Consider the following 12,431-nt stretch of genomic DNA (forward strand, 5'->3'; position numbering starts at 1 on the left):
TTTAAAGTCATCTATACGGTACAGCTTTTGTGTTCAGAATAAATAACTGATACAACTCAGGATAAAAAGTGATCACTAGTCATCAGGGAAATGCAAATTAAATCTACTGTGAGATACTAGCTCACCCCCAGTAGGTTGACTATAATCAAAATAACTGACAACAAATGTTGCAGAGGATGTGGAGAAAGAGGAACACGTATTAACTGCTGGTGGGTGTGAAAATTAATACAGTCATTATTTAGAACTTGTGGAATTCCCTCAAAACATTAGAAATACCACACGACTCAGCTATTTTACTGGGCATATACCCAGAGATCCTGTATCCTACCATAGAGAGATATTGGCACTCATGATTGCTGCTGCTCTATTCAATATGGCAAGGAGATGAAACCAATCTAGATGTCCATCAACAGATGAATGCATAATGCAAGTCTAGTGCATGTACCAAATGAAATAGTATTCATCCCTAGAGAAAAATGAAATCACAAAATTTACAGGAAAGTGGATAGACTTAGAAAATATACTGTTAAATGAGATCCCCCAATCTCAAGGGAAAAACCACATGTTCTTTCTTGTGTGTGGATCCTAGCCTATAAATGTATGCATGTACATATGTAATTAAATATTCAGAGGTACAGTGCAACCTATAGAACAGGAACATGAAAGGGTAATTTTTTTCTAAAAGGGTAATTTTAAAGAGACAAAATACTCCCTAGTGAGTTCACATACATGCTGTACTTTGTGTGGGTCCTCTGAATGCTCCCTCTCTCAACATGGAACACGGTTTTGATGTAAAACAGTTTTTTAACAAGCAATTTCCACATGTAACTCTGTGGTAACACCTTACTGGGAGCCCAAATTTGAAGTTATGTTTTTCATCTTTTAAATGTCCCTGTACAATGCAGTTCTTGTAAGTATTACCAACTTAGGGTGCATTATTCTTTTAACTAGAAATCCAGATGTAAGAATTACAGTGAGTGAAGGCTTCCAAAGTATGCTTAAGTCATCATAATTGGGGAATTTTTGAAAATGCCAGGGAATACTGAATTACTGTCCCTGAATTTCCAAGACTAACACACCAGATATTACCAACACTGATAAGTTTGTAGGGTTTTGTTTTGTTTTCATTTTATGTTGTAAGTCTAGAATATGTTATTGTTAGTGAATGAATGTACTTTGCTTTAAAATTTAAAGTCATAATAAAATGATTTTAGAGTTAGCAAAGGATTTGGATATTCCTGCCCTGACCAAGATATACAAAAAAAATCTAATAAAAACACTTGGAAAGGGGGCTCAACATCATCAGTCTTCCTGGAACTGCAGATCAATATCACAGTGAGTATTACCGCAGTTATTATGGTCTCCAGCAAAAATCTACCTAGATCTTCAAAGGCGCCTGCTTACTGGGACCTTCCTGGGAAACTTGGTGCTCAGCTTCATTCCAGCATTTGTAGCTTGGCTACCATCCTTGTAACAGCCCAGACATGAGCTGCAGGTCTCCTCATATACAACAGGGGGTGACAATAAACCACATATTCAACAGGGAAAACCCTGCTTGAGTTATGAACCTATCTTGCAGCCTTGTTTCCATCCCAGTTCCAACAGACCTGGAACTCCCTCACGTAATCATTCCCTGTGTCTCTGAGACCCCCACTCTGCAAGGAGACCCTATGTAGTCCCCTCCCTCCTCTTATCATCCGTGAGGACAGACAAGGATATCACAGGGCAATCATCAAGGAGAGCAAAGACAAGCCAGAAGGTCAGGGAGGGCATGGGCAGACCTGAATCACATTCAGCCAGCACAGGAGCTGGGGGTGGAGGAGTCTCCCTGGTGCCCTCCATAAGATGCTGGAGCACAGGGTCTTCTTCCTATGGCACACAGGTCACCTCCTCCTGCAGAGCAGAATATGAACCCCTGAGATAACCTGTATTCCTCCATCAGACACCTGACTGGTGACACTAGTGATGACAGGTCTGGGCCCTCCACAGGCATCACTGGACCTTTTCCTGCCCCTAGAGTAGACTGCCACTCTCTGCTGAGAATAAATCCCACCTTCCCTGAGCATTGAGATCACAGGGCAGACTGGGCTCTGCTAGCTTTTGGGGTCTCAAGGAAAAACACTCTTGGCTCTAGGAAGTTCAGGGACAAGGCCCTGGGTGAGTTGCTGTTCTCTAGGGATACAGGACACTTCTCAGCCTTTCAGCTCAAAGTATTTTCTAGAACACTGAACAACAAAGGAATAGAAGGATGGGAGGCAGCACTCACACAAGAACAGAGCAATGCACACAAATAGACTCCACCCACAGCCCATCTGACTCCATTAAGTGCCCTCCTCTGGGAGGAGGATGAGGTCTGGGAATAAAATCAGAGCAGACACCAGAGGAGCCAAGCTTGCCAGGAGCCTGAGAGGCAAATCTCCTTCCAAGAGGAACAGCCTAGCCCACAGCAGAGAATATGGAGCTCACCTCAGCCCCTCTCCACAAAGGACAGGTCTCCTGGAGGGGACTCCTGCTCACAGGTAAGGAGACATTCCTCTGAAGTAGAGAGTTGGGGAGTTCACAGACTGGATGGGGTCTTCTGGGAGAGGGAAGGAGCCTGAGAAATGACATCTGGCTCTGCTTGAAGCCTGAGACCATCAGGAAGCTCACAGTGGATGGGAATTGGGAAGTGGGGAGGAAAAACTCAGTTGTTCCTCATTGTGGATTTATCAGCACTGACCACTGTATCCTGAAGACTCAAGTTGACAACTCCATCAGGGTGACTCTCCAAGTAAAACTCAAAGTGGGGGAGTAAACAACATCATTATGTAGGACCCTGAGAAATCTGCAAATAAACCCCAGGCTCTGGGGCACTCATTTGCTCACAGGTATCTGAGCCTGTTCAAGGTAGAGAGGTTTAAACCAAAATTAAACTAGTCCTCCTCACAAAGCCCTGCTACTATTGAGCAGGAAGATAGAGCAGCAAGGAAATCTAGAAGGTGGGCCCAGGGGTTGACAAGCACTTCAGAGGAAACAGAGCAGGGACCGGTCAGAATGTGAAGGCACAGAGTCTTTAGAGGAGGTCAGACAAGACATGCCTACACTATGGTTTCTGAGTGTGATGAGGGATCTGAGGGCAGTGAGGTATGAGCTGTGTAGACACTATGAAGCCAGTTTCATACAGTGGAAAGAAACAGGGGTACTGATGAATGGGTGTGATGCTGCTGATCTCCCCTCAACAAGACACACACACACACACCAAGGCTGAGAGTTAAACACATTTCAAATTTCTACCAAAAGCAAAGGTCCTAATAATGATAGATTTTTCTCTCTTTTCCCTCTTAGTCTCTCTTTTAACCTACTGGAATTCTCCCACTGCTGCCCAACACTTCACTCTTGAAGCAGTTCCACCCAACGTAGGGCATAACGTTTTTCTACATGCCCATGGTGTGCCGAACTTTAACCAGTGTAACTGTTACAAGGCAGAAAGCTTTAGGAAGTCCATGATATCCACAAATATTCAAAAACAAAAATTAGATTATGGGCCTGGATACAGAGGTAAAGTGGACACATTCAAAAATTGCTCCCTGCAAATCAAGAATGTCAATAAGGATGACACAGGAGGCTACAAGGTGTGGGTGACGACTGAGATAATCAAGATCTGAATGGATAAGTGGAGTTTCATGTATACTGTAAGTAATTCTCTGCAACCTCTGGGTCATGGGTGGAGCTAATCCTACTTCACATATAGGGCTGTCATTCCTGGATGACTCTGCATTATGGTATCAACATTGTGATACAAACATTTAGTAAAGGACACACAGTGGAGAAAATGGCAATAAATCAGGATGCCTCACTTGAATCCACCCTCAGAGAAGAGGGGTGAGGTAACTGAGCTCAGGCATGTTAGACTCTCCCCAGGGTCTTAGATGTTCATCATGAACATGGCCTTGAGGAAGACCCTTCAGGACTCAGGCAGGGCCTGGCTGAGGAAACCATGAGAGTCTCACAGAGAGATGACCCCCACCCCCAATAGCTTTGCTCAAGAATTCCATGCCAGACTGGATCAGGAATTCTGAAAAGCTTGTAGACTGGGTTGGAATTTGATCTCCTGTTGGAGCTGACAGGGGACAATGATGGATTGTAGACTGGGAGCCTGCTGACAGTCAGCCTCTGAGAGCCATGTCTGAGGTAGGTCACCTGGGCATCTCCTCCTGAGACTCAGTGTGCTCAGCATATGTGGAGAGGTAGGAAAGGCGATCATCCAGCTCATCGGATGGTCTTCTGAGACCTCCCAGGAAGGTCAAGAGTCCTAAAGAGATAGAAGAAAAAGTGTACAAATGGCAGCTCCTTGCCTCTAGGGGTCAGGCCTAGGGATTATTTCCTGCAGGCTAACACTAATAGACACTGCTTGGTGGAAGGGAAGGTTGTAGTTCACATTTAAGGTTAACTTGCAGGTGTGGCAATGATCATTTACCAAGTGTCCTATTATAGGGAATCTGAGACAGGAAACACAGTCACTGAGTCAGGGTCACACAGGTTGTGGATAGCACAAGACATCTGTTCACAGCTACATTTCCAGCCTCCCCACCATGGAAATGGTACTAAGTGACCTTCACTCTTCTAGATCATTTCATGGAATCAGGACTCCCTTCTTCATGTGAATCAACATCAAACACCTGAGAAGAATGGCCCACTTTTGGCCCAGCCAGAACTAAATGTCAGCCAGATCCTGAGCTGTGTGAGATCTGATAGGTTGTGAGGTTTCTCAGGGAAGCTCAATGGGAAGACTCATCATAACCTATCTGTAGGACGGCCCTGAACAGCAAAGGATTGGAGGACTCTGGTTTATACTCAGCAGGGGAGGTTAGTGTAGCTTGAAGGACTCAGACCTTGTGTCTCAAGGCAGGCAATGGGTCCCTGAGGACCAGGAGATAAAATGAGGTCTGATTCCAAGTCTTGAGTCTGGCCATCACCAAACACTGCAGTTCAGTTCACTCATGAGAAATTCTTTCTTGTCCCATACACAGCACAGGAGGCCCCATTATTTCTGAGCACTCAGCCACTCCATCTGCCTGTAATTTTCTTCCTGCCTGATTCTTTTTTTAAATTTTTTTCCGTTTTTAATGTTCTTTTACTTTTTTCCATTTTTCTTTATTAAGAAATTTTCTACTCACTCCACATACTTTCCACAGATCCCCCCTCCTTCCTCCACTCACCCCCCAGCCCTCTTTCCCAAGCCACCCTGCATCCTCACTTACCCAAAATCCAGGTCTCCCATGGGGAGTCAGCAGAGCCCCAGCACAGTGAGTCTAGCCTACCTAATTCTTTAAGAATCTGGATTGGCTGGAAGTTAAGAGACTTTCTCTGGTTGTAAGAGGCCTTTGCAAGAATCCTAAGTACCACAGAGGGCAATCATCTCTCTGTGGTCAGCACAACACCACTACCCAAGCCCAATACCACAACCAACAATTCCAATTCCTTTGATGGTGAGGACTCAGTAGCATTAATGTGTGAGCCTAAGACTCAGAATACAGCCTACCTGTGGAGGATAAATGATCAGAGCCTCTCAGAAGAGGACAGGCTGAAGCTGTCTGAGGACAACAGGACTCTCACTTTACTCAGTGTTGTGAGGACTGACACAGGACACTATGAATGTGAACCTGGAACCCAGTGAGGGACTTCCTAAGGACCCATTCACTCTGAACACTACTATAAATATTTTCTGTTTCATCCTGGTCCCAACTGCCTAAATACAAAGGCTAGAGCTACCATACTCAGTCCCAGTGCCCTTGGGTTCATGACACAGACCTACCATACAGATACCTAGGCTGCCAGGGCATCCTGGCCCAGCTCAAGCACTAGACAGGCCCAGCATTGAGCTTAAATAAGCTCCAGGGACTTCTGCCTAGAGAGGCTCAGGGTGATGGAGACAGGGGACATGTCAGACTCAGTCTCAGTTCACACAAGAGTGTGCAGTGGGGATATTTGTGTGTCTTGCTTGAGATAGATCAGGGCTTGTGCATGCTGCTAATCTACACCCCAGCTCTGGGTAGGACTTGCTCAACTAAGGTTAAAGCACAACTTAAAGAGATACTATGGTGTTCTATAGACCAGGATTTCCCCTTCCCTATGCTGACATCACATGTGACTTTATTCTGTTTGCTCCAGATGGTTCAGATGTCCTGATCATATCCCCCTCATATATTCATTTCCATTTAAGGACAAACCTCACATCTCCTGCCACACAGATGCTAACCCACCTGCACAGTACTCTTGGTTTGTCAATGGAGAGTTCCAGTCATCCTCCGAAGAGCTCTACATTCCCAACATCAATACTAATAATAGTGGATCTTATACCTGCCTTGTCAATAACTGTCACTGTCCTCAGTAAGACCACAGTCAAGAACATTACAGTCCTTAGTAAATGGATCTCTGTAATATCAGCATCAGGTTTGGAGTGGAGTCTTTTTGCTTTCTGGGAAGGTACAGAAGCATTTAATTTCCAGCCCATGTTTATAGGAATGGGTAAAACTCAGTCTTCCCCAGAGCCTCATGCTCCATCCCTATGTCTAATTGTCTCCTGGTTCTCTGATTTTTGGCTGATAGGGATTGAGCTTGCAGTGTTAAGAGGAGGTTCTCCCAGTCTTGGAAAGCCTTTAGTTGTGTGAGGAACTTTCCATGTTTGGAGAGCCTTAAGATCAAGATTCTTTCTGTACCTAACACAAACTTTCCTGTCCACTCCATTTTCATTTTATGACCTCCATGACCTACAAGGAACACCCAGGACTTTCAACTGTGCTCACATTCTTATTCTCCCAATTGGAGTAGAATATTCCCCACACATGGAGACTAGTTCTCTGCTCCCAGGTCTGCTCCTGTCTCATGGTTGGGGTGGCTGACTCAGGTCTGACTTCATGGAATGGGAAGATTGGGTGGTGAAGGTGTCTGGGAGCCCCGTTCTGAGTCAGAATGAACCATGTCACTGACAGTTGATGATGCTCTTTTGCTTACTCTTCGCAAGGTTCAAAAAACAAATGTCAGCTGAGTGTGGTGGCACACACCTTGATGCCAGCACTGAGTAGGGAGAACAGGTAGACAGTGTGAGTTTGAGGCCAGCCTAGTCTACATAGCAAGTTCCAAGCAATCTAGGACTGTACTGTGAGACCCTGTCTCAAAAATTATCAGTACTGAGGATTAGAGTGGCAGGCTGTGGTCAGCACTGTGATTATTCACTTCTTCTCTGTAGTATTTAATCCATATCCATGGGGCAGGAAATACAATTTTTTCTACAAACAGAAATTCTTCAGTTAGGGATTTCTCCCAGTCCTGAGGTATACCCTTTAACACCTTTAAGATTAGCTGGGCCATCTTAACCCCATGACAAATTATGTAATAAAAAATAAACAGAAGGCTATTTCATAAAGGAGGGACCTGACTATTCACACTCAAAGAAAGTGTGAGCAAGAACTCCCACAAAATCATTGGGAAATACATTCCCTCCACCATGAGATTTCTAGACAGGTGGGTTGAAGTGTGGAATCTACACAAATACCCTGACTCAGGGTCACTGTGAGTGATCTTGATAGAGTAAGATTCAGCTTTCTTCTTGCAAACCATATCTTCAACACAAAGATGTGATCTTGCAGAGGGCCCCTTCATTTTATGGACCCTAGGAGCTATCTGAGATCTCTGAGGGTGATGGACTCTCAGCTGGCCCCATCCCTTGTTAATCCCCAGATCCAGTAACTAAACCCTCCATTCAAGTCAACAAAACCATAGGCAAAGACCTGGTCTCTGTGTTCCTGAAGTGCCCGTCAAAGGACATTGATAACTCCATTCATTGGTTCTTCAAAGGCCAGAGTCTGAATATCATGAATAGGATGAGACTGACCCAGAACAACAGCAGCCTCCAAATAGTCCCTGCCAGGAGGGAGGATTCCAGGGACAATCACTGTGATGTATCCAATCCACTCGGTTCCAAGAGGAGTGACCCCATCCAGCTGGATATAACAGGTGAGTGACCTCTGTTCTCCTCTTACTCCATAGTGATGTGGTGGGCACAATTTCTTTATCAACAGAGTGCAGAATGGGTAAAAGTCACAAGGAGAAAAACATGGTTCAAGATACAAATAGAGCCAGCTTGGTGATGGATGCATGTTAATCTCATGATAACATACCAAGCAAGGTGAGCACAGAGCTCCATGCCTTTAACCTTAGCACAGCAGAGGCAGAGACAGTTGGATCTCTAAGAGTTCCCAACCACCCTGGTCTTTGTAGCCAGTTTCAGGTTAGCCAGAGCTACATAGTGAGACCCTGTCTCAAAAGGGAGAGAGCACAAAGCAGGAGGCATAAAAGTACAAGGCCACTCAACTGAATGTACCAGGCTCTGCTGACTCCCCATGGGAGACCTTGCCTTGGAGGAAGTGGGAATCAGGGGTGGATTGGAGGGGAATACTTGGGTGTGGGAAGAGGCAGGACAGGGGAATCTGTGTTTGATATGTAAAATGAAAAGAAAATCTTTCTATAAAAAAAAGAAGTACCAGGCTAGCCCAGATTACATTGTGAGACCCTGTCAATAATAACAATAAATATCAATATAGCAAGTGGAAATGCAAAGTGATTAAGAGTTTAGTGTCTGAGTCAGACACACTGTCAACCCTCAGAATGTAGTAAAATATTCATGTTCCTTTACACCGCCCCCCACACATTCAAATCTTCTTTAGATTATTTTCAATACCTAATATGTATACTGCATAGACACTAGTCTTATTGTGTTGAGTGCAGGACTATGATAGGAGGAAATAATACATTTTTCACTGTAGACATACTTTTCCAAGTAGTTTGTTTCCAAGAAGATTTCCATCCATAAATATAAAATCCATAGATAGAAAGGACCTGTAATGACTTTTTTAAACTACATTTGCATATTTGTTCATTTTTTGTGCATGTCCCACACCAATGTGTGGAGTTCAGAGGACAGTTTGTGGATGCCAGTTCTCCAGGGACAGGGGATTGAACTTATGTGGGTGAACCAGCTCTTTATCTGCTAAGCCATTTCACTGGCCCACATTGGTTAATGAATTTATTTCTGTGTGGCAGTTGCTACAGCAGGCACTCTTCCCAACTGAGCCATCTTTGTGGCCCCGTTACTGAGTTTCTTATCTTCATGCTAACATTGACAGCATGACCTCCTTGCACAAGACTCTTTTTTTTGGTAACCATTTTTTTGTGAAGTGCAATAGTGTGTGTGTGTGTGTGTGTGTGTGTGTGTGTGTGTGTGTGTGGTTTATGAGACTGGAGACATTGCTCAATAGTTAAGAGCCCAAAAGCTCTTCCAAAGACAGGGGTTCAATTCCCAGCACCCACATGACATCTTATTGCTGTCTCTAACTGAAGTTCCAAGGAATTCAACACCCTATTCTGCTCTCCTCATGTGCAAAACATGCATGTGGTGAAGAGACATATAAGCACCTAAAAGGCCCATGTGGTGGTATTCTAATTGTACTGAAATGTGATTTTAATTGTATGTTAATAAATAAAGTTGCCTGGGGGGGTCAGAACTATTAGAGCCATAGACAGAGCGTGGCGGTGGTGGCACACACCTTTAATCCCATAGATCTCTGTGTGTTCAGGGATACAGTCAACATTGGAGACATATGCCTTGAAGACCTAGAGGGCTATACATACAGACAGTGATGAGGCAGTCACGTGTTTGGGTTTACAACCAATGAGAAGGCAGAACAAAAGACTATGAAAAGATAGACACACAGGAAATAGGTCTCTTTCGGGAAGCTAGGAGCACCACAGGAGGAAGGGTGAGATTTTAGCTTTGAGCTCTGACCTCTTGGCTTTCTCTTTTACATTGGTTCTGTGTTTCTTATTTAATAAGACGGTTGGTTACATCTACATCTGGTGCCCAACGTGACAAGAATCCATTAAAAACCGCTTGGCTTGGTGGCAGGTTCGCTTTCCTGCAAGGGCGGCAGGCTGGGCGGTCAGCTTCCTAGCCTGGGCCTAGGTCTGCTTGACCTCAGGCCGGACTAACCGTGAGCTACTTGCTTAAAGCTGGTGCTACAAACAACTCAGGCCTGACCTGCCGAACAGGGCCTCGCCTGTAAAGCCAATGCACGTGGTTGGAGCTTAAGGAAGCCAGAGCCAAGACTTGACTCGGCTCAAGAGGGAACACATGGCTGGATTTAAGCTTTAGCCGGCTACGCTTTCTTGCTCTCTCTCTCTCTCTCTCTCTCTCTCTCTCTCTCTCTCTCTCTCTCTCTCTCTCTCTCTCTGAATTTACACCTTGGACACTAGGTGGCTGTTTTGAAATTTCCTCAGATTTCTACTGATCTACGCAGATTTGGTAAGTCATAACATATCAGATATTTTAAAGGAAACTATTTAAAAGAGAAATTTTTTCCACATTAAAAAGAAAATGGGGAGCGCTGGTGCTGGTGGAGTCGTCACCATGCTGCTGGCTAGAGATCTATTACACCCTTCCTTGGAAGAGGAAAAGAAAAAACATAAGAAGAAACGGCTGGTTCAGAGCCCAAATTCTTATTTCATGGATGTGAAATGTCCAGGTTGCTACAAAATTACTACAGTTTTCAGCCACGCTCAGACAGTGGTTCTCTGCGTAGGTTGTTCAACAGTGTTGTGCCAGTCCACAGGAGGAAAAGCCAGGCTCACAGAAGGCTGTTGTTCATTTAGAAGAAAGCAACACTAATCACCTAAACAAGTTCCTGAGTTTGTGTTTTTCACAGAAAGCCTTATCAAGTTCAGTGACTCTACCAAGACAATGTAACTGTGTTTGATTTTATAAAGTATACAACAGTGATCTCCTATTTTGGTGTCAGTTTTTTAATAAAGTTTTAATTATGAACAAAAAAAAAGAAAATGGGTTTTATGTGTACATTGGAAGAAAATTGGGTTTTGTTTGAAATTTTAGGCAGTCTGACGATGGAACAACTATATGAGAAGCCATAGAGGAAATCCCTGCTCAGAGTAATTAAATAACCAAATGTCTATTGGAATAAATCATGCTGGTCAGGATGATGAAACAGAGAGAATAAAAAAATTCAGGAGAAAGCTCTCGTGTCCTTTGGCCAATGCTGGAGTGTGAAATAGTCCAACGTGGGATTTTTCTTACTGGTAGTAAACAAAGGATGATCCCAATCAGGAATCGTGACATTTTTTTTTTTGATGGTCATGTTCTGTTTTGAAATAACCTCTGTGTATTTCATTTATTTTCTTTTACCTGGCGATCTCTGAGCAGGCTTCAGATTTTGACAGTTGATGAAAGATACGACAAGCATTAATGTGTGGGTGAAAAACTTGGGGAAATTCTGAGTGAAGTTTTAGTTAAAGTTGGTTGAACTTGGGACTGACTGGGAGGCCAAAGATTTAAAAAGCAGAAGATTCTCTCAAGACACAAGTTGTGTGATAATAGTGTGTTTTGTGTGTGTGAATGAGAATTTGTAAATGTTGAATTCTAGGCTCCGACAATCATTGTCAGTGCAGATCAAGCTGCAAGTATTTATGTTTTAAAACTTAAATTATAAAGCTAGTTACATCTTTCTAACAACTAGTTTTAATGTTTATGAGCATATTTTACCTAAATTACCTTTTCAGGATGTTGAGAAAGATGCATCACAAGTACAGGCTGGAGGCTGGGGGCTAGATGGTTTTGAGGAAGAGGTATTGGTGGACTCTTTCATAGAGCAAAGGGAAGCAATGCCTTCTGGGAATTGAGCTAAGTTTTAATCTAGTCTTTAGGATTAGAAGTCAAAAACAAAAATATTAAGGAAATGAAAACCTAATTGATCTTCGAAGCATTGTTATGTGGAATTGAGTGGGACTTTTGAGGCCTTTCTTCCAGAAAACAAGGACTTGGTTGTCAGGCCTATACTAGGCCTAAACCTTGGTGCCATGTAGTTGTACTTAAATCATTTCAATGGAAACTGTCTTAGTAATTGGAACTTCTAGTGCAGTTTGGAGTTCTTCCATTTGAAAAATGTGATATTTGCATGGGATTGTTTGAATCTTGTTTTCTAGTCCCTCTCCATCACCACCCCGAGTCTGAAGGTAGATTTTTCTCTTGATAAAGGAACAAAAAAAGTGAACATCTTGTTTGTAAATTGGTATCTAGTAAATAGTGGTAAACTTGAAATGGTAGAATTCTTTAAAGCCTAATTCTAGGTAGCCTTAGGAAAATGTAACTTAATTATTTTTGAACCTGTATTCACCTTGTTTTTTTCAAATATGTTAAGTTATATTTTCTTTTTCAAAAAAAAATTCAGGAGAAAAATAAAGAAAATTTTTTGGCAAACTTCTATTAATGAACAAAGACCAAAATTAACGATAAAAATAAATGTTTTGTTGTCTGGTCTGGTAGACACAGGTGTGGACGTTACCATAATTGCACCAGAATTTTGGCATCCAACTTGGCCTCTTCA

General features: G+C 43.2%; 2 protein-coding genes across 2 annotated transcripts; both read left to right on the top strand.

The window, feature by feature from the left end:
* The first annotated feature begins 2,455 nt into the window (after positions 1-2,455).
* On the top strand, positions 2,456-8,083 carry LOC114685291 (carcinoembryonic antigen-related cell adhesion molecule 1-like). Its single transcript, XM_037210911.1, is given in 7 exon segments — positions 2,456-2,519; positions 3,325-3,537; positions 5,358-5,636; positions 6,151-6,210; positions 6,213-6,354; positions 6,356-6,402; positions 7,720-8,083. Coding segments are annotated over 7 exon segments (1,089 nt in total). The 3' UTR covers positions 8,004-8,083.
* Positions 8,084-10,441: 2,358 nt separating this feature from the next.
* On the top strand, positions 10,442-10,822 carry LOC114685305 (40S ribosomal protein S27-like). The gene has a single exon (XM_037201450.1). It carries the CDS (start codon positions 10,445-10,447, stop codon positions 10,700-10,702), a length of 258 nt encoding a protein of 85 aa, XP_037057345.1. The 5' UTR covers positions 10,442-10,444; the 3' UTR covers positions 10,703-10,822.
* Positions 10,823-12,431: the final 1,609 nt, after the last annotated feature.

The sequence above is a fragment of the Peromyscus leucopus genome, chromosome 1 (assembly GCF_004664715.2).
Source record: "Peromyscus leucopus breed LL Stock chromosome 1, UCI_PerLeu_2.1, whole genome shotgun sequence".
Taxonomy (NCBI): Eukaryota; Metazoa; Chordata; class Mammalia; order Rodentia; family Cricetidae; genus Peromyscus; species Peromyscus leucopus.